This window comes from Rutidosis leptorrhynchoides, chromosome 8, assembly GCF_046630445.1.
Source record: "Rutidosis leptorrhynchoides isolate AG116_Rl617_1_P2 chromosome 8, CSIRO_AGI_Rlap_v1, whole genome shotgun sequence".
Lineage (NCBI taxonomy): Eukaryota > Viridiplantae > Streptophyta > Magnoliopsida > Asterales > Asteraceae > Rutidosis > Rutidosis leptorrhynchoides.
The window spans coordinates 346141807-346165455 of NC_092340.1; the positions used below are offsets into that span (position 1 = coordinate 346141807).

Genomic DNA, 23649 nt, shown 5'->3' on the forward strand with positions numbered 1-23649 from the left:
GAAACCCCGAAAACTCCGAAACACATACGCCAGTTTTTAGGACTAGCTGGTTACTACAGAAGGTTCATCCAAGACTTTTCCAGAATAGCAAAACCCTTGACTGCATTAACGCATAAAGGGAAGAAATTTGAATGGAAAGATGAACAAGAGAAAGCGTTTCAGTTATTGAAGAAAAAGTTAACTACGGAACCTATATTGTCATTACCTGAAGGGAATGATGATTTTGTGATATATTGTGACACCTCAAAGTAAGGTCTCAGTTGTGTATTAATGCAACGAACAAAAGTAATTGCTTATGCGTCTAGACAATTGAAGATTCACGAACAAAATTATACGACGCATGATTTGGAATTAGGCGTGGTTGTTTTTGCATTAAAGACTTGGAGGCACTACTTATATGGGGTCAAAAGTATTATATATACCGACCACAAAAGTCTTCAACACATATTTAATCAAAAACAACTGAATATGAGGCAGCGTAGGTGGATTGAATTGTTGAATGATTACGACTTTGAAATTCGTTACCACCCGGGGAAGGCAAATGTGATAGCCGACGCCTTGAGCAGGAAGGACAGAGAACCCATTCGAGTAAAATCTATGAATATAATGATTCACAATAACCTTACTACTCAAATAAAGGAGGCGCAACAAGGAGTTTTAAAAGAGAGAAATTTAAAGGATGAAATACCCAAAGGATCGGAGAAGCATCTTAATATTCGGGAAGACAGAACCCGGTATAGGGCTGAAAGGATTTGGGTACCAAAATTTGGAGATATGAGAGAAATGGTACTTAGAGAAGCTCATAAAACCAGATACTCAATACATCCTGGAACGGGGAAGATGTACAAGGATCTCAAGAAACATTTTTGGTGGCCGGATATGAAAGCCGATGTTGATAAATACGTAGGAGAATGTTTGACATGTTCTAAGGTCAAAGCTGAGCATCAGAAACCATCAGGTCTACTTCAACAACCCGAAATCCCGGAATGGAAATGGAAAAACATTACCATGGATTTCATCACTAAATTTCCAAGGACTGCAAGTGGTTTTGATTCTATTTGGATAATAGTTGATCGTCTCACCAAATCAGCACACTTCCTGCCAATAAGAGAAGATGACAATATGGAGAAGTTAGCACTACTGTATTTGAAGGAAGTCGTCTCCAGACATGGAATACCAATCTCTATTATCTCTGATAGGGATGGCAGATTTATTTCAAGATTCTGGCAGACATTACAGCAAGCATTAGGAACTCGTCTAGACATGAGTACTGCCTGTCATCCACAAACTGATGGGCAGAGCGAAAGGATGATACAAACGCTTGAAGACATGCTACGAGCATGTGTTATTGATTTTGAAAACAGTTGGGATCGACATCTACCATTAGCAGAATTTTCCTACAACAACAGCTACCATTCAAGCATTGAGATGGCGCCGTTTGAAGTACTTTATGGTAGAAAGTGCAGGTCTCCAATTTGTTGGAGTGAAGTGGGGGATAGACAGATTACGGGTCCGAAGATAATACAAGAAACTACCGAGAAGATCATCCAAATTCAACAACGGTTGAAAACCGCCCAAAGTCGACAAAAGAGCTACGCTGACATTAAAAGAAAAGATATAGAATTTGAAATTGGAGAGATGGTCATGCTTAAAGTTGCACCTTGGAAAGGCGTTGTTCGATTTGGTAAACGAGGGAAAGGGTGACGACCCGCTCGTTTGGCCATGTTTAGTGTATGTATATATAAGTGCATATATAAGTGTATGTATATATATATATATATTCTTGTATATATATGTGTGTATGATCGTGGACTTGTTTATTGACCAAAAAACTGCTCGAAACTCGATTTTTGTGGGTGACTCCGAGAGGGACAGCAGCATAGCTGCTGCTACTGTTTTTTCTGCTGCGCGCGGGCTGTTTCTGCAGCATTTTTGCAGCTGGAGCTGCTGTTAGCTGCTGTTTGCAGCCTTTATGCTGCTGCGCTTCGCCCACCGTACACTTGCTCTATGCTTCATGTGTTGATTTATTCACCCGTCTGACCCCATTTGACCCTTTTGGACTATATTGAGTCAATATGGGTATTTGTTGGTTTTGTTACGTCCACGATGTCGTGTCAAGTGTATATGCATGATGTGTTGAGATTTATATATGTAGTGTATATGCATGATGTGTTGAGATTTATATATACATACATACATACATATATACATATATTGTTAAGATGTGACGTAATTTGTATATACATGTTTATATATAGAGGATATATATATATATATATATATATATATATATATATATATATATATATATATATATATATATATATATATATATATATATATATATATATATATAGTGTAATATTGTTAGTAAATGTGATGTGTTTTACTAACTTGTTCAGTATTTGTCCTCAGGTGATACAGATGAGGAGAAGACTCGGTGACATTAGACTACCGAGTTTAGCTGACAATCGGTGAGTGGGTCTATCTAAGGATAGAGTTTGAGTAGCAAGCCGCGCTACTGTCGTTTACTCTATTTTATTAGACTGTGGTTATATCCGATTGCCATGATTAGATATCTGATTGCCATGTTTAGATAATGGTTAACATGTTTGTGAATTATTACATGTTGATGATATTGTGTGATATTATGTGCACTGTGTTTGATGCCAGCCGGGCCTGGGGAGGCTGGGGACTCACAACCAAGCCTAGTGAGGTTAGAGTCCGTATGAGGTCAACCGAGCCTGGGGAGGTTGGGTCCAAAGGCTACTGATTGTGGAGTATAGTTTGAATGACGCATCCCCTGTGTTCGAATGACTATACTGTGAATCGAGTAGCGAGGACTATCGGTAGACTCTAGCCTAATCAACTAGGAGTCGTGTGCTCGTACAAGCCGCCGATCCTCATATTGTCGTTGTCTTTGTTTGTATGCTGTTAGGACGTTAGCATACTTTTATATGGTTGCGGGATTGATCCTTAGACTTGATCCGTTAGATAGATTCTATTCACTTAGCAGTTGTGCTAATCCCCCCACATTTCCACCCTTTGCAGGTTAAGTTCTGTTGTATGTTAGATATCAGGGTGAAGATGAGATGCTGGAAGATATGTTTGACAAGTCGAAACTCTGATGTCGCGTCTTTTGTTACTAGTGCCGTTGTTTTAATGTAACACCCGGTTTTTAATTATATGTAATGGACTTTAAATAAATGATATGATGTAAATAAAATATAGTACAAGTGTCTTTTGTATATATGTATCAGATTTAATAGACAGGTTTCCGCTGTGACTTTAAAAAAAACAGGGGTGTTATAGAATGAGAGAACTAACGGAGTGGAAGAAGTTATTGCGACTGCGAGGTCCCATCGTGTGAAGGTTTTTGTAAAGCATGATATGTCTTGAATAAAGATGTCTCAAGAAGTTTACTTGGTGAAGCTTGTAACGACCCGACTTTTTTGACTTGCATTCGTATATGTGTAATATATATTATGTGCGTATATACTTCTGTCATCCTGAATATTTTCTGAGCTTACGACATATTTAGAAATAATTCGCTATATTTAGCCTACTTTGATTTATTTCTGAATGGATTCGAGCGTTAGCGTCACTAGCTGGAAGGACTTAAATATTTGGATGACTTACAATTTGATTTAATAATAATTGAAATATTATTATTATTTTATTTATTATTTATTAGTGATAATCAATTAATTATTATTTTAATAGAATTTAATTAATTACTTGTGCACACTAGCTCACTACTTGGACTTAGCATTTTATTTGAACTACAAGTATTATTTATTTCATGGCCCAACTTAAATTAATTAGTGGACTAGATGGAACATGGCTAACTCATTAAAATTAAGCCTTTTAAGCATAAAGTAACCCACCAACCATAAAGTAAAAGTTGTCACTATATGTGTACTAGATTCCCAACATTCTTGTCCATTCACCAATACCAAAAACCCTCTCCTGTCTACAAAAACTCACGGCCTAGACATCACTCTCATCATTATCTTCATCATTTTTCAAGTTTTAAGATTTCTTTAAGGAAGTTTTAGCTCTAGTTTCAATCCTTTTCAATTTCTTGAAAAGCTTGTAAGTTTTCTTGCTTTTTCATGCTTATTTTCACCTTATTTATTACTTTTTTATTTCATAATCATCATCATCCAAGATCTAAGCTTTCTAGTTTATGGTCTCATGAATCTTGTTAGATCTAAGCTTTGTAGCTTATGATTTCATGTATTTTGTTTAGATCTAAGCTTTATAGCTTATGATCTCATGAATCTTGTTAGATCTAAGCTTTGTAGCTTATGGTTTCATGTGTTTTGTTTAGATCTAAGCTTTATAGCTTATGGTCTCATAAATATTTGTTAGATCTAAGTTTTTTAGCTTATGGTTACTTAAAACATGAAGATCTAAGTTTCTAGCTTAAAGATCCATGACAAACTTGTTATTATTTTGAAAATGGAAGAAAGATGAAATCTTTAGCACCTTAGTTGCAAAAGGTTGTAGCTTTCATCTACTTGAACTTAAAGTTTGAGTCTTTACCATCTAAATGTGATAAAGGAGCAAACTTGAACATAAAGTTTGAATCTTTATCATCTAAATGTGAGAAAGGAACAAACTTGAACATAAATTTTGAGTCTTTATCATCTAAATGTGAGAAATGAGCAAACTTGAACATAAAGATTGAGTCTTTATCATTTAAATATGATAAAGGTGCAACCTTTACAAACTTAGAAGCTTAAAACGCTAAAAAGGTTGAAGATTTCCTACTTCTATGTAGTTAAGCTGCAATCTTTGTAAACATAGAAGCTTTAATTGCTAAAAAGGTTGAAGCTTTACTACTTCCATGTAATAAAGATGCAACCTTTGTCAACATGAGAGCTTTAGACACCAAAAAGCGTGAAGCTATATTGCTTACATGCAATAAAAGTGCACCTTACTTGAGTCGGGAAGTGTCTAAACGCTCATAACAAATTGATAAACCCATTCTGATCAAAACAGCACACCTGGAGGTTCAAGAAGTTTAAGATTTGGATTCCTCAGGTTGTGTAGATGATTTTTCATATAGGCCTCATTGCATTCCGTTGCACAGTTTGTGAATTACGCCTCCGACGAATCACTATGTTTTTCTTACGACGTGCTAAAAATTCTGACCCAATCACGGTTTGACCAACGCCACGATCAAATGACATTGAGTTGAGGTCCGATTTTTGGAAAGCGGTAAGAGGACTCACAAATGGAGCCTTGGCCACTGGCCGCGCGTCGTTTCAGTTTGTGTAGAGGTCATAGCGGCTGTTCGAATTCAGCCCTTCGTTTCGACCTCTATTCTTGTTGAAAACTTACTTTATCTTTTACATATGATGATAATGATGATACTTAAGACTTAACTTACTTACTTTAAAAATTTTTGGGACAATTTACTGATTTAGCAACCATTGACTTAGGTTGAGGACCTTTTGGATTGACCAACTTACTTGTTTGGACCGACTTACTACTTGCTTACATTTTCGTATCGACTTACCGTGCATCCACTGTGAGTTATAGCTCCCTTTTTACTTTAACTATTTTTGGGACTGAGAATACATGCTCTTTTTATGTTTTACATACTAGACACAAGTACTTTAACTTTATATATATGTGGGTGACATAACGGCACAAATTTTTCCCTTAGCTCGGTAACGTTTAGTAATTGGTTTATGAACCGGTGAACGCGAATCTTAGATATGGATCCATAGGGTTTGACATCCCCGCTCGGGCTAGTCGCGCTAGCATGTAACGGGTGTTTAATACTTCGTCTATTTTAACGCACTCGCCAAGTGTACTTTTAGGGGGTTATATATATATATATATATATATATATATATATATATATATATATATATATATATATATATATATATATATATATCTTGTTAAGTTAGTTACCAAGTGCTCACGGATAAGCATATACCTTTCATACTGTTTTGAATACAAAAATCTCGCGGTCTACATTATTCTATTGTTTACAATAAAATTATAGCTCACCAACATTCGTGTTGACCTTTTTAGCATGTTTTATTCTCAGGTAACTAAGACGATTATGCATTCGATGTACTCTGCATTGTTAGAGATGTCTCTTAATCATGAACTTTTTATTTTGCATTCATTACTTATGTTGTATTCGAACCAAGGTTTTGTAATGACCTAAGTGTCACGTACTATTGTTAATGTTTTCTATCCGTAGAAGCACGTTACTTTTGTAAAACATTTGTCGTTGGAAAAACGTTATCTTTTTATGAATGCAAAACCTTGTTTTAAAATAGCATATAGTGTTATACCGTGTAACGAACCTGTTGTTGATGATCCGTACCATAGAGGTTTTGGACGGGGCATCACAAAGCTAATCAGAGGTCAAAAAAGCAGGCAAACGAGGCTTCCACTTCGGGTGTTTATAAGCTCAAAGACAACATTGATGACTTGGATTATGGAGATGCAATTCAAAGCTTGTTTATGAGTCCTCGAGATGGAAGAGATGGCGGTTCATCGGCTCTCGGGAGAGGAACTATGTCCGCGAAGGCTTTCGCGGCTTTCGATGAGATGATGACACGTTTAGCCGATGAGGGCATACCGGGTGATGGATCCGATAATGTGTTATCCTACAAAATAGAGAATCGGTCCGGCAAAAATACTTTGAAAGAGACGGTTAATGGCGAATTGAAAAGGGCGGGAGCTAAAGGTTGATGGTTGAGGTTCAACTTGTGTAATTCGTTTCATTTGGTTCTACTTTATTCATGTAGTTTTCGGTTTTGTTTAGTTAGTTTGTTTGTAAGGTTTCCGGGATGTTAGGGAAGCCTCGGTTATAGATAGCGTTCGAGATGGTTCCTTTCTAGGTGCAAGTTTCCCCGCTTTCCCCGTATTTTTGTATTTCTTGTTGTGGGCGTTTTTCTTTGGAAAACGACCTCGGTTATATATAAGTTTTCGTTTTTTCGCCAAGAAAAAAAAAGAAAAAAAAAGGGAGAGCTCCATTTGGAGCTCCATTTGTACGGGAAGAACAGTCATTCTAACAAATTCCTACTTTCGCTTACAATTAATCTGCGAAGAGGTTTATGCTTACATTGATAAGAAATGCATTAGAGCCACTGGCACACAAAATATTGATACTTAAGATGCATATATACGGTAAGTAAATAACATAGAATACATTATACGGATCAAGCTGCTTCTTCTCCTATCAAAGTTTGCTTCGATTCATTCGCATTATAATTCCAAAGCTCTGTGAGATCGCCTCTAACAAAACCCAATACGATACAAGTCCCTGCAATAATATCAAAAACCAAGAAAGATGTAAATGTAACCATTTCTTTAAAAGAATATCATAAAAATCCCCAAGTAAGGTGGGTTGGGCCAATAAAAAAATGGTTAGTTTCGATGTGGGTCAAAACATTTTTTACCCGCCAACACATTAGACAAGTATTATTAAAATATTAATATAATTTTCTATTAGCTTAACGATTAAGGAGGTTTTAAGCGGATTTTATTACACTTGATGAGACTTTTGACCCGTTTTAACTAAGAACTGTATTCCCCCCCCCCCCCCCCCCCCCCCCCCCCCCTCTCCTATTTTACCTCGTTGAATATAATAAAACCACACGAACCCAGTTTTAATCCACCATTATATGCAATAACTGAAATACCTAGTGTACAAGGAACAAGATAGAGCAGAGCAGGTTGACCATGCCCATTCATCAAGTACAATGCCAAGTATGTTAACAAGAGGCCTGCATCGAAAGGATATAAAATAATTCTTAGTGTTGATACTTGTTTTTATACAAACGACACATGCATATGTGAGTGAAGAAGATTTATAATCAGATGGTAATAATACGAACCGCACGCATAGCCAATTGCTAACCACACAAAATATCCTTCCTTCCACGTCCTCTTTTTTGCTTTGTCGTACCTGGTAAAGATAAACCGACTTGTAAGACTAACTTGAAAGATTGAGTATCAATTGAATGTTTAGGTTTCTGCATAGAAACAAAACAGTGAAGCAAAAAGATCACATCATGATAGGTATCCTGTACACTCGACTCTAACGTTTTGGTTACCGAGATTACAAAAAAAAAAAAAAAAAAAAAGGTTTAGGTAGTGAAATTACATACCTAACAGTAAACGAGAGTAGCAGGCCGGGAAATAAGATATCGCCAAAGCCCAAAACACTATATCCGCCCCAAGGATCAAACAGTCTTGGAAACCGCAAAACCATCGGAATTGTTTCTCCGCTACTGCTATCACCTTGAGCAACCTGTATACAAAATCATTTTTTTTTAAAAGATAAAATTGAAACATAAATATGACCAGTAAAGTTTAACAGCAGCAATGTAAAGTTGTAATCTGATATTAACAAAACGTTTATCACTTACTGAAATCATAACACTGTCATGGAAAAAAAGAGGTGATATGAAAACCCAGAAGATGTCGTACATAAATGCGCAACAAAGGAGCACTGTAGCAACCTATACCATAATAGAAGTTAATCATGCTAAAACTTTAAAAAAAAAAAAAAAATATCACCAGTAAAACCTTTTTTAAAACAATTGCATTTATACCTTAATATTGGGCAGTTGTGCTAACTGCAACACTGCTATTATCAAAAAGATTCCCTGTTACAAGGCGAATAAATATTTTAAAACCCAAAAAACAAAGAAAAAAAAGGTTTTTTTTTTTATGTTGATGAAGTAACTTACTAGTGTGTCTTGACCAACCCATGAATAAGATTCTTTTCGAGTCCAAACCCAAAAGATTGCAAACGTCGCACAAAACAGAAAAACCAATAGAGATATTACAGTAGTTGTACCAAAAAGTGGCACATTCACTTGCTTTTGACCACAACTTCTACATTTGCTGTGCAGAAAATTAACAAAAATAAATAAATAAATACAAATATATGAGACACAGAGTTGACTTTGACCGCACCATAAAAGAGTTCAGTTGCCGATTACCTTTTTACCAGTGCAACTAAGCAAGAATGCATCCCCTGATGATAATGTGGACAATTTGAAATAAGTACATGAAAATATTTGAAATAAATGTAAAGGTAATAGGAAAATGTAAATACCTCGACGGCACCAATGCAGAAAAATACAATGAGAACCCAGATAAACCAAGATGACATAAAGAAATAGAGAAGCACTAAAAAGGTTGATGCTGTAATGACAAAAACTACAGCGCTCGTTGTATTCATTTCAACAATTTCATTCTCCTCCTCATCGGGCTGCCAATTAGAGAAATAACTAAGTTAGATATGTGGGAGGACAAGAGAGAGATGTAATTATGTTTATCACACAAAAATGTTATCTACACATGCCTTTCTGCTAGACAAGAATTTATGATATTTATAGCTCATACAATGGATAACGTTCGAGTCGATTTCAGTGAAAGCTATTCAATGCTGCACCTAGGAGGCTTCATGCAGACATGGAGTCCTAGGGGTGTCTTATAGACTAAAATCTACCCTTAAAAATTACATGTAGAAGAAAATATCCAACTTCCTAAAAAATTTAGACAAGAAGAAAAATTGATGGTAAATCGAAGCCCTGTATATGAACTGTTCAGCATCAATAAGAATAACATTAACTTTAACTTGGATACTCTTTTTCTAATTTGTAGTTTTAGACAAAGGTGGATGTATTGTATCATGTATGGATTGTTTACAAACGAGTTGTTTTGGGTTGTAGTATCGCAAACGACCCAAAAGGATCAAATAATTAGCTAAAAGAACAGATCAACTGAGTGCCATAGGTCAAACTGGTTAAATGTTGCTTAAAGTCTATTTATGAATGCATGCAATCTCATAAAGCTGTTTATTGGAGGGTTCCAATAACCATAACTAAAACATCTCTTGTTTGTAACAAAAATATAAATAAATTGTTCTAACAGGCCAGTCCCACCTGACTTGTTTCAACCGCAACCTGGTTTGAATTATCAATCAACGAGAAGCACATCTTGCCACCTTATATTATTACAAATATTGCCATACATTACACTTACAATGACTAATGCTAAATGTGCCTACAAAATATGCCTACAAATACACTTCCTGTGTTTAGTGTTAGACACATAGCTTAAACAATTTCTCTCACTTCATCTATTAGTTTGCAATATGTACTAATCATCATTTTAGTTCTATCTCTAGGCATAGAATTTGTCATACCAAGCATTTTTCAATTAAGATCTACCGCAACCCAAAACTTATGGAATAACAAAACATAACATATAGATATGTGTGTGTGCCCGTATTTATCGAGAATATAAAATTGTAACAGAATGATGATTCAGAGAAGGGTGCATATCGAACCTTTGGTGAAAGCTCGTCATAACGTCGACTGTTGTCCTCACTTTTGGTGATCTCAGACCAACGTGAAGCACAAGTTACTGTTGCAACTGCCATTAACCATAAGAAGGCTGCTCCAGGGTCAATAAGTGGGCTTTCTGGTGCATATACTACAAGTTCCACTACAATTGTAACAAAAAAAAACACTAATCAACTTCCACTTTCTAAAATATACTTAACCAAAAACAAACAATAAACTGACCTGTACCATCAGTTTACATATATAAGGTAGAGATTGTTGCAACTTTGTGGTCATGCATATCATTACCACAACATAAAAAATTAAAATGCATTATAAAAAGAAATGTAAATTCAATAGTTACCTTTGCTTCCTCCTGATAGAGATTTATTCAAAACTTCTCCTGCAAGCTTTGAGATCATCACAACAGGAATACTTATGTCCAATGCAGTTTTTTCAGAGCAACTCATCTCCACAATATCTTCAACCAAAACAAGAACAGAAATCTAATGATCGCAAAAGACTTTTGAAATGGATGTCATCAATAATGCAAGTAACCAAAATGAATAATAAAATCACTTGGAAACAAAATCTGTCAGTTAACATTAATGACAAATTGACAACCTTCACTATCATTTATGACAACCAGGCCTGTTGCGCCTGCTGCCTGTGCCACTTTCGCTTTGATCAGGTAGTCACAGTCACCGCGAACGGCTAACGCAGTAAAACCAGATACCTGTTAAACCGTTTGAAAAATCCAACATTGGTACAACTCATTATGTCAAAAAAATCAACAACAGGCAAAATATGTTAAATTAAAACACCTGTGAGGATACATTGGAACAGCAATTTGAGGGCTTGGGTACCACAACAGACTGTTTAACAAGGTCATTAGCTGTTTGGGAAATCTTTGCACTAAACGTTGCACTTAAACCCTCTAATGTTTCGCCTTCAATACCGTCGACCCATGTTTTAATCTTTACCTGAATTATTTCCACATAGATAACATATAAGTATCTCGAAATTGCATATGATAGAAAATATATAACATAACGACGACAAATCCTAATAACTTCATCCATCATTGTTATATAAAAAGTGAACAGAAACAACAACACAGACATAGAGATACATTTCCTCTCTAAACTTGTAATATTAAGTATGAGGCAACTTTCTGTATTTGGTCCTGAATGTGTTAGTCTTGGATCGCATAAAAACAGCCACATCTTTAGAATTCAATTGATTAAACTAGTATTTAGATATAATTAGTAGTACTAGCTAAAAAATTATCATACATTATGATGTGCATCTGTGTGTGTTTCGAACTTTTGGTTCTGTACTATGCAGCAGATCAGTGAAGGTTTAACATATGAGATTTGTTCATGTACCAATATAAAACTCAACCTTACTTTACAAGATCAATATATTAAAACCTAATTCTTATCATAAATCACAATCTAGATTCAAATTAAGCATATATGTAGCCCTAGACGATAAACAAACACAGATTCAAGCAATTGACATTAATGAATACAGTAATTAATTTAAGATAGATAGAAATAGAAACTTGTAGTGGATGAATGTGAAGGAGATCTTACTGATACAGAAATGTTATCACAAGAAGTGAGAGATCCATCTGCAGATGCTGTTGGTGATACACTAAACAAAAGAATGCTGCTAATTACTATAAGTATTGTTAATATTTGTGAATTAACAGAAGATGATAGGTTATCATTCATACTTAAACCCCTGTTCTATCTTCCCCCAATTTATAAATTGGAAGAAACAAGGGTTTGATTGTGATCGATACAGAAAACCGAATCCTAAATTGATAGATGATTGATTCTGTTTCTTTGATTTTGGTGTTCAGTTTTTGTTGGGACTCGGACGCAGATCGCACGTTGACATCTTATTCGTTTGTGATCTTTAAATTCTAGCCATTAATTAGATTCATTTAATTTTAATTAATTATAATTATAATTAATTAAAAAATGTAGATGGATTTTAAAATTTTATCCTCGGTGAAACAACATGAAATTTTAACAATTCATTCTAGTTCTAGTTAAGTAAAACTATTGAATTTATTATATATTATCCATTAATAATTAATTTAGAGCTAGTAATTGGAATTGGAATAAAACCAAATTATTATAATATATACTTGATTTTATTTATATTAATGAAATTAATTTTACTAAATATAATCTTTATAACTATTGTTAAGATTCATAAAAATATTTTATAAACAAATAATTGTATGAACAAATAACTCTACTTATTATAATTTACAATATTTTTATTCATATTAATAATTAATGACTACGATTAGAAACAAGTCCTCATACCTCACACACACATGTGAGATTGGGTATGTTGTGGTTGATTAGAAACAAGTTAAAATAATTTTGGTAAAGGTGTTTTAGAAAATAAGATTTATATAAACTATTAAATAACAATATATTGCTTGGGGTCATGAGTTCGAGCATCAGGAGATCGTATGGCGAATTCGTTGGTCAATATTTTCAAGTTCAATTTTTGGCAATTTATGAACCTACGGTCAACGAAGTATCACAACCTACAATGAGTGAAATTTAGAAGCAATAATCTTTTCAGTTTGTACATGTGGCTTCAAGTCGCAAAATTGTTCAAACATCGTCGTGATATCTTCTGTTAAAAACGGCCAAGCTTTCTTGGAAAAATATCAAAGTGTAACCATCTGGTCTCGAGGTTTTGTTCCCGTTGAAACCGTTTACAACACCTTCAATCTCAATGTTTTCCTATGGGTGACTTTTCTCAAACTTTGTTATAGTCATCACTCTTATGTATGAGAATACAACTCAATTCTATTGTGTTATTCAGCTTAGATGTTTTATATGTTATCAGATGTTGGTTGTAAGATTGTTAGCCGAGCCAATGACTTCTTTATTGTTATTCTATTTCGAACCTTCATTTTTTTGATGAATGATGTTTCCTTTTTTATATAATTATGTTTTTTCAGCAAAGAAAACAATGAGTTCGAACTTCGCTCAACTCACCCTCTTAATTAATCTGTCTAAAATATGGAGCTCAAGATTGATATAGAGGGGATTTTCTCCCGAATCCATTCACAATTCAAACACTGTCCGCTTGTCCATTAGGATGATTTATGGATCAGTTCCTGCAATGTGATTCGGGTTTCCTCTCAAAAGTGCGTGTGTGCGTGACAAATGATCGCGAAGGTGGTTAATACCGACCTGAATGATGCTGACAACTTGCCTTTAAAAAAAATAATAATAAATAACAATATATTGCTTAACGTTTGTTCGATATAAATAATTATATGTTATGGGAAATAATTTAACAAACATGATTTATATAACAACTGCTATTTGAGCTCGTACGTTACACAACACTTGAGTTTAATATAAACAAGTTTTGGGGTCAGCCTCGCGCTGCTAAGATGGACCCCTTATCTTTTACATATAAGTCAGTTTTCCATTGTACACAACTTATATCCTAAATTAAAATTCTTAAACGTTTATAACCCTAACAAACTCAAAATAAAAAATGTGTTTCAAATCAATAATTAAAATTAATAGTAAGTGTGAGAGTAGAAAAAAATTGTAAAGAAAGGAGAAAAAAAAGTAAAATAAAAGATTTTAAATAAAATATATAAAAAAATGGCCAAGAAAAAATAAAAAAGTCAAAAATATTAAGAAAGGGCTAGACTTAAAAAAGAATATATATTTTCTATTAAAATTCTAAAATGATGACCTCATAAAAATATAATTTCCTTTGTTAAAAATATTAAAAAAGAAAAAGAAAAAAATCTAAGCATGGTAGGTGATATCATTAACCTAAATAATTTTGAATTAAAATAAAAATTTATTAATTATTTTGATAATGTTATTAATAAGGATTATTCAAGTTTAAAAAAATTCAAAAATAAAGAGAAAAATTCTAACCTCCAATGATGATGTCATCAAAATAAATAATTGTATTTAATAAAAATATTAACATGTTAATTGTATAATATATCTCTTTGCGGGATTAATTACGTTATATATGTATGCGAAATATATGTCTCAATAAAAGGTTGTAATATCGGCTTTTATGATATAAAATAGTAATTGTGATGAAAATTGGAAGAATGATGAGAGAATGAATGTAGTTCATTTATTCTGACCAAGTTAAGTACATCAATATGTTTGTAAAAACAATGACAAGTTTTTTTAATCGGAATCCGTGGTTCCACGGGTTATTAAACTAAATGGCTTTAACATTTACATTCATTTAATACGTAAAACATATCATTAAATTTTTTCGTTTAAACAAATCCGTAATTTCACGGGTCATTTCACTAGTTTAAAAATAAAAGAATGAAAGTGAAAAAATTGAATTAAAAATAAAAAACATTAAGGGGTGTATTATGAAAAATTAAACAAAAAGTGAGGGATTAAAAGGTAAAAAAAAAAAAGTTAAGGGGTTACTTAGGACTCGAACTGGTTATGACGACCTGTCCTAATCCATCTGGACGAATACATTACATTTGGTTACATCGCGAGGTACTTGACCTCTAAATGCGATGGGACATGAATTTGTCTGTACACCATCCATGCAATAACTGCAATAAGACGCGACAAGACTGAAAATGATAGGTAGATATTTTTTTGACAAAGAACGGTAAGCGAACTTTTGACATGCAGACCAGGTTCAAGTCTATACTCATTAATATAACCTAACAACTACTAGGTCGAAGTCCAGACTCACTAATGTATCCTAACAACTACCTGTTATACACACTAATGCAAGACCTGGTTCGCTACGACCACCGCTCTGATACTACATGTGACGACCCGTCCTAATCCATCTGGACGAATACATTACATTTGGTTACATCGCGAGGTACTTGACCTCTAAATGATACATTTTACAAACATTGCATTCGTTTTATAAAAGACATACTTTTATCACATCAAAAGTTGACGACATGCATACCATTTCCTAACATATCCAACTATAAATGACTTAATAATATTCTTGATGAACTCAACGACTCGAATGCAACGTCTTTTGAAATATGTCATGAATGACTCCAAATAATATCTCTAAAATGAGCAAATGCACAGCAGAAGATTTCTTTCATACCTGAGAATAAACATGCTTTCAAGTGTCAACCAAAAGGTTGGTGAGTTCATAGGTTTATCGTAAACAATAAAATTCATCATTTTAATAGACCACAAGATTTAATATTCCCATAAACATAAACATCATGAATAAAATTCATTCATATGGATTGAACACCTGGTAATCGACCTTAACAAGTTGCATATAGAATATCCTCATCATTCCGTGACAACTTCGGACATGATAAATTCGCCATCATTCCGGGACAACTTCGGACATGATAAATTCGCCATCATTCCGGGACAACTTCGGACATGATAAAAAGGGCATATTCGATTTCGATAATTCAACCATAGAATGTAGTTTCGATTACTTGTGTCTATTTCGTAAAACATTATAAAAGTAGCGCATGTATTCTCAGTCCCAAAGATATATATTGCAAAAACATTTAAAAAGGGAGCAAATGAAACTCACGATACTGTATTTTGTAGTAAAAATACATATGATGGCATTGAACAACTGAACAATGCAGGGTTGGCCTTGGATACACGAACCTATATTAAATATATATATTAAAACATATAATCGTAATCAAATAATTTATATGTATTTATTATGTATTAATATTAATATCCTTACATATGTAATTTTATTACTGTTTATAATATGTTATAATACTTATTTGATGTATAATTTAATTAACGTTATATTAATGTAAATAATATTAGTTAAACATATAATTAAATAATATTGGTTTATTTATGTAAGTAATACATTTTTATTTAAATTTCTTTTGTTTGCAAAATAATAGTTATAATAAATAATAATATTACTAGAATAAGGATAATAATAATAATCATAATGCTAATAACAATAAGAATAGTAAAAATAAATAATAAGATAAAATGATAGTTTTCATAATATTTTTAATAAAAATGGTAAGTTTAATAATAATAGTTTTAATAATAACTTCAGTAATCATATTAATAGTATTAATGCTTAAATGATAATTCTAACAATGATGCTTAGTAATATTAATAATACTTGTAATGATCTGATAACATTAATAATAATAATACTAATGATAATACTAATATTTACTAATAATAATAAATTGTAATATGATATTAATAATAATATTCATTTTTGTAATTATAATCATAAATTATATTCATTTCTTGTAGTAGTACTAATAATAACAATGTTAATAATTTTAATACTAATAATAATAACAACAACAATAATAATCAGAATAATAATAATAATAATAATAATAATAATAATAATAATAATAATAATAATAATAATAATAATAATAATAATAATAATAATAATAATAACAATAATAACAATAATAATAATAATAATCACAATAAGAATGATAAAAAAAATTGATAAGGAACTACCTTCCTAAAAGCTTTTATAAAAAGATTTGCACCAAACCAGACTCGAACCCGAGACCTCCCGCTCACACACAAACACCCATGACCACGGGTGTGACAACCAGGAAATTTTTGACCAAATTTAAACTTTATCTTTAAATGATTTAACGTTTCCGACACGATAAGGAAAGTCTGTAAAACCGAATCTCAAAATTTTTGAACTTTTCAAGTACCCTTCGGTTGTTCTCAACGATTCGCGAACTATTATATGTAAATAGATACATATATATACTATAACTTGAAAATGTAACAAAGTTTTAATTGTTTAAATACCGTACATTAAACATATTGGTTTAAATATTTATTTGAATATATATGATAAGTTGGAATATTAATTGTATGAATAACTTGCGACGTATATTTAAAACGTGTTTATGAATGTTGAAAATATATATTAACTTGGTCATAAAATGATTTGTTATTATATATATCAAAAAATAGCGAAACAATGATTTATAGAAGTAAATTACCAAAACACTCGAAAGTTTAAGATACACTTTGAATGATTTAGTTTATTGATAATTTAAGACTATATTTTGACAAAGGTACGAGTCACAAAACGTAAATTGCGAGTTTTCTAAGCGTACGAAAATGCGTTCGAGAAACCAGAACCGGGACATAAGTCGAGTGACAACGTACGAGTCATCGGAATGAAAATTACAAGTCAACTATGCACATGAATTTAATATAATATATAATTAATTATTTAAATTATATATATTATATTTAATTATGTCGACAAACAAGAAAACAAAAAAATATGTGAGCTGGATCTGACGGCCACACGATCGCATGGGAAATAGGCATAAAACTCATGCGAGTGCATGAGCTCATGCAAGTGCATGAGATTTGCACTAAAATCCCATGCACTCGCATGGGCATTAGAATCAGGAATTATGCCTATAAATACCAGGTTTCTGCTCGAGTTTTTTTACACATATATTACTCTGTAAGTATTTATTTATTATAATTATTATTATTATTATTATTATTATTATTATTATTAAGATTATTATTATTATTAATCTTAATATTTTTAGTAATATTATACATAAAATATTACGACGAGGTCATGAGCGTGTCACTTTCAAAACAAGCTTCAAACGGGATAGAACTAAGGAAATTATGGGTTATAGCTATGGAGGTTATGGGTAATGTTCATGGGTATCGTTCGCAAGTCAAACCTAGTATTTATCATCTCTGTTGCGTCTACGTACTTTCCTGCAATATTGAATCTCAATATTGATACGTGAGCATTCATATCTTATCTTCTATATATTAATAGTGTATATATGTCTAGTGCTCGAGTATATATTTATACATGCTTGTATGCTAAATTTCGTCATTAAATAGTTTATAACGAATCACGAATTAAATACATATATTACTGGTAAAAGGTATATGATATACATGTTTTTGGAAAGCTGGCGAAAAATTAATAACTTTTCATTTAGAAATCGTGTAATTTCGATGAACGGATTAAAAGATATGATCAACTGAATTCTGATTGACATTAATTGAATTTGCTTTTGAATCTGCAATTAAGATTTAAATAACTTGTTTACGAGATTGATAAATTAGATTTTTGAATATTACCAACCAAGTAAATGAATCCTTATATAAGGTACATCTCGTTTTGTTGAACTTTTGTCAAAATTGACTTTTTGAAATGACTTTTGATAACTTTTGTATGTCGATCTCGAGCATTAGGATTATGATACACTATGACCAAACCTAGCTTGATAGACATTTATTGACCAAGATATGTTCTCTAGGTTGAGATCTACGATTAATTGGTAATCCGAGTTTCGGTCACATTTTGGTGAACAACTTTATATGCTGCTAAGGTGAGTTTCATATAATCCCTTTTACTCTATACATTTTTGGGTTGAGAATACATGCACTTTATTTTAAACGCAATGGACACAAGTACATACTAAATTCTACACTGAGTCTGAACTGAAAATCCCTTAGCTTTGGTGACTAGTAACTGTCAGTTATAAGAACCGATGGGCGCGAATAGAGGTATATGGATCCATAGGGCTTGACATCCCCGTCTGTTCCAGGTATAGAAACCCTAGCCTGAACTATAAAACAGACGTATGCTATTTGAGTTTAGTACACATTGGTTTACATGTATTGTACATGTTGGTTGCATGTATGTTAAAACAGGGGTACTTATTATAACGTTAAAGTTTAGTTACCAGGGTGCTCCATTTCGTAGAATATTTTGATAAACGTTTCTGGATGAAACAACTGAAATCTTGTGATCCACCTTTATATACAGATTATACGAAACATTAAAACTATGAACTCACCAACCTTTGTGTTGACACTTGTTAGCATGTTTATTCTCAGGTTCCCTAGAAGTCTTCCGCTATTTGATTATATGTTAGATAAGCTATGTGCATGGAGTCTTACATGGCATATTTTTCAAGGAAACATTGCATTCACCAAATCATTACCATGTATCTTATTTTGACTGCATTGTCAACGGAAGTACTGTTGTAAACTATTATTTATGGTGATTGTCTATATGTAGAAATCATCAGATGTCTAAAAGCTTTGATTTAAATATTCATTTATGGTGTGTCTTTTCAAAAGAATGCAATGTTTACAAAACGTATCATATAGAGGTCAAATACCTCGCAATGAAATCGATGAATGATGTGTTCGTCCATATGGATTTGGAGCGATCATCACAGTTGGTATCAGAGCGTTGGTCCTAGTGAACCAGGTCTTGCATAAGTGTGTCTAACTAATAGTTGTTAGGATGCATTCGTAAGTCTGGACTTCGACTGTGTCTGCATGTCAAAAGTTTTGCTTATCATTTTTTGTTGGAAATTACCTGCTTATCATTCCTAGTCTAGACACGTTTTACTGCATTGATTGTATGAATAGTGTATAGACAAAATTCATATCTTAGCGTATATGTTACTGTAAACTTTTCCTGACATCTTCCGAAAATTTTTCCGTGATTTATGGAATTTGGTATTATATATACATATGTAAATTATGTATTGAAGAATACCAAACTAAATTCTATAATCTAATTCATATCAAAAATCATCTTCCTAATTATACAAGATGGATCTCGTATCTAGTTCAAATTCCTTAAACTCTGACAGCCATTCCGATATGGATATTCACCTGAATTCCGAAGACAGTGTAACCGGAATGGATCAACCAATTAGCCATCATCTATTCTGGATGAATTGGGGATGAGTTCGTAGCCTACTTAATTATTGGAGACAAGAAGAAGGCGATCCCTTCCATCCACCACATTGCCCTATTGGCGAAGTACCTGAAGCACTTACCGGCGAACCTGTTCGTAATACCATTTTCTCTCTTATCTCCAGAATATCTCGTCATGATCATATACTCTCTCAAATTCTGGATCTTATTCATCCGCTCGTTCGAACCGCCAATCATCCCGGTGTAGTAGAAGAAGTCAACGAGCTTCGCGCTCGGGTAGTGGCTTTGGAGAATATGGTGCAAAGTTTACAAGCACCAGCAGAATCACCGGCATTAACAGTACCATCGATAACAACACCAACAGTACCATTACCACCACCAACAACATTCGCACCGCAAGCCTCAACATCACAATATGTACCTTGAACATCAACGTCATACGCATCGTAGTTACCAAGAAATACCGGCAACAATAACCGATGAAGTATTAACTCATTTCCCCTGAAGAAATTTTATGTATATTTAATATATATGAATTTTGAAATCAAAATAAATCTTTTCGTACTAAGCTAAGGTACTACTCGGTTAGTTCATATTACTAATATGCAATGATGTACATCCTTCCTTAACAACTTAACCATTGTTAACTACAATATCTGTTTCAACTTAATGAATTCCATTTCATAATAAACCAAGTGTATTATTCAATTACACAATTGATTTTACATTTTCATTTTTGATGTACTCGAAACTTTCCAGGAAACATCATTTGTGCCTTGTAAGGTTCACAAAAAAATTCCACGAGCATCAACATCCTTCACCGAGGAATTAGAATAAATAATGAAGTATCGATTACATTAGCGAAATACTCCGCAAAGATTATGTAATCTTTAATATTTTAGAGATTAATCATTTCTAAGTCAAGCCGAAAATTAAATGAGCTTAATATGATATTAACTCATTAAATTTGTGTTACATCTGAAGAAAATATACATACATATATTTTCATAAAGACGGTAATAAAAAAATTCTTTTGTACAAAGTATTAATTGTGAAATCTTTAACGGGTAGGTAATACCCGAGAAATATATAAGTTCGCAATTAATATGTTACACTGTACATTATTCAACTTTGATTCAAAAATTATTAACAATGCTCACAACGATATACAATCGTTTTCCTATGAATTCAATTACATATTCTGATATTGACGGATCAGAATCCAAGTCATAACTCTGAACCGGTGATATCATTCTTAGATCTCTACATCTTTCAAAGCTATACTTTAACTTTAAAACTGTGAAAGATCCTTTAGCATTGTTATTACCGAAAATAATCTTGCAATCCCTGCTCAAAGTATCCAGTTTTACCACACTTCCAACCAGTCAACTTCGACTTTTCAGATTAGCCTTATTATAACCTTGATATATACGTTTTTGTTACTGGGGAACCTTTCATGTTCCACCACATTAGCAGTAAATTTACCAACAACTTCATTGATCCCTGACCTTCTGAAAAATCCTTATACTCATTAAAACCCTATCATATACTCATCTGCGTCTTGTAACGAGAATTGCCATACCAATTACCGGGAATCAGCAATCAGTATTTTGAACCTCGCAGCGTTTCTACATCAACAGTTATATATATATACAATGTCCATCTCCTAGACTTACTTACTTCGAATGTGAAGTTTCTAAAAAAAACCCCAAACTGCGAAACTAGTTCTCCGAATTTTGGAAAAATGCTGATGAAGCAGCAAAAACTGTAAACGACCTTAACAGTCAAAAGTTTGATGATAAAGAATAGTATGGTGGTAAAGCTGAGAAAAAGAGAAGATTTGGAACTGAAAACGGATTGAGTAGACCATGAAGGAGGCTGTGGACAAATCACAAAGACTAAACATGCCTTCAAAGAATACAAATGATTTAGTATCTGCTGAAGTCATTAACGAATACCTTGCTCCTGACTCAAAATCCGTTACGAACAAATCTTCTTCATCATCCTTCGATATTAGAAATTCTAAGATATTATCATATCTTTCATTATAAATATCTTCGATATTTCTGAAGATATCTTCATAACTATTATCATTCGAAATAATTTATCTCTTCACGCTAACTGTGTTACATCATAAAAGAAACTATTTTAGTTTCTAATTTCTGAAAATTTCGAAAAATGGATATTTTTGAAGTAGTGTTGGGAATTGAAGCATGAGTTAGTATAATATAATGACACTTGATCAACGTGATTATATTACAGTAAGTCATGCTGAGTTTCTAATAAAACGTGATAAAGGTTCACAGATCATACCCTCATCATGAACCATGTTACATAACTCTTTCATTCTATTTAACCTCTAAACATATCAAGAAAATATTTTTCTTGATGATTCGGTCTTTTTCGAGGTATTCTTGTAATTTGACCAGTCAGATTGTGCCATTACCGTTTCTTTCTTAGAACATTAATTATGTTCATTCCGAAATTCATACCTACGAATTCTGGACCATTATTCGCTTGACTTAAAGTCAAGAAAAAAAAACGAAATCATGAAGCTCCGAAATATAATGGAAAATATAAAGCCCAAAAACAACCCCGAAATTACAAACCGTGTATATCGATGCTTATAGTAATATAAAGACACGGGAGAATGAAAAACACTATAACCTAAAGGTAATAGTAGAAGAAAATAACCTCCTCTGGTGTCAGATGAAAAAGAAGAATGAAGGATACGATAGCCAAGAAAATATCAAGAATCAGAACTGGATTAAGCATTTTCACAATCTATTAAGAAGTATGAAATAAGAAAGAAGATTATAGGAGTGGTGAAAATAAATGAAACGGAAGAGGTCAATTTATAGCAAAATATCAGACATAGCTGTCATACCCCGTCCTAGTCCATCCGGACGAAGTCACCAACATCTGGTTTCATTGCGATGATCGACTCCAAATAATGTCTTTAAAGTGAGCAAATGCACAGCGGAAGATTTCTTTCATACCTGAGAATAAACATGCTTTAAAGTGTCAACCAAAAGGTTGGTGAGTTCATTAGTTTAACATAAATAATCATTTCATAGTTTTAATAGACCACAAGGTTTCATATTTCCATTTCTCATAAACATACGTCCCATGCATAGAGACAAAAATATCATTCATATGGATTGAACACCTGGTAACCGACATTCACAATATGTATATAAGAATATCCCCATCATTCCGGGATCCTCCTTCGGACATGATATAAATTTCGAAGTACTAAAGCATCCGGTACTTTGGATGGGGCTTGTTGGGCCCGATAGATCTATCTTTAGGATTCGCGTCAATTAGGGTGTCTATTCCCTAATTCTTAGATTACCAGACTTAATAAAAAGGGCATATTCGATTAGATAATCCAACCATAGAATGTAGTTTCGATTACTTGTGTCTATTTCGTAAAGCATTTATAAAAGTTGCGCATGTATTCTCAGCCCAAAAATGTAAAGGGTAAAAAGGTAAATGAAACTCACGCATATAAATATTGTAAAACAGTTAATAAAGCATTTGCATGTATTCTCAGCCCAAAAATATAA

At 32.9% G+C, this 23649-nt stretch overlaps 1 protein-coding gene across 1 annotated transcript; it reads right to left on the reverse strand.

Moving 5' to 3' along the window:
- Window positions 1-7016: 7016 nt before the first annotated feature.
- Window positions 7017-12237, reverse strand: LOC139861432 (signal peptide peptidase-like 3). The gene is made up of 14 exons (XM_071849823.1): window positions 11936-12237; window positions 11162-11320; window positions 10962-11073; window positions 10702-10818; window positions 10343-10500; window positions 9104-9259; window positions 8988-9022; window positions 8733-8889; window positions 8595-8648; window positions 8409-8501; window positions 8148-8290; window positions 7875-7945; window positions 7680-7763; window positions 7017-7300 (listed from the first exon to the last, which is right to left on the reverse strand). Exons 1-14 carry the CDS (start codon window positions 12074-12076, stop codon window positions 7197-7199), a joined length of 1584 nt encoding a protein of 527 aa, XP_071705924.1. The 5' UTR covers window positions 12077-12237; the 3' UTR covers window positions 7017-7196.
- Window positions 12238-23649: the final 11412 nt, after the last annotated feature.

What these genes read in the sequence shown, in the direction of transcription:
- LOC139861432 (XM_071849823.1), bottom strand. Translation starts at nt 12,076, where the DNA reads ATGAATGATAACCTATCATCTTCTGTTAATTCACAAATATTAACAATA. An exon ending in CTACTCTCGTTTACTGTTAG is followed by an intron (nt 7,946 to 8,147) that starts GTATGTAATTTC and finishes TATCTTTACCAG; the next exon opens with GTACGACAAAGCAAAAAAGA. An exon ending in TCTTGTTCCTTGTACACTAG is followed by an intron (nt 7,301 to 7,679) that starts GTATTTCAGTTA and finishes ATATTATTGCAG; the next exon opens with GGACTTGTATCGTATTGGGT.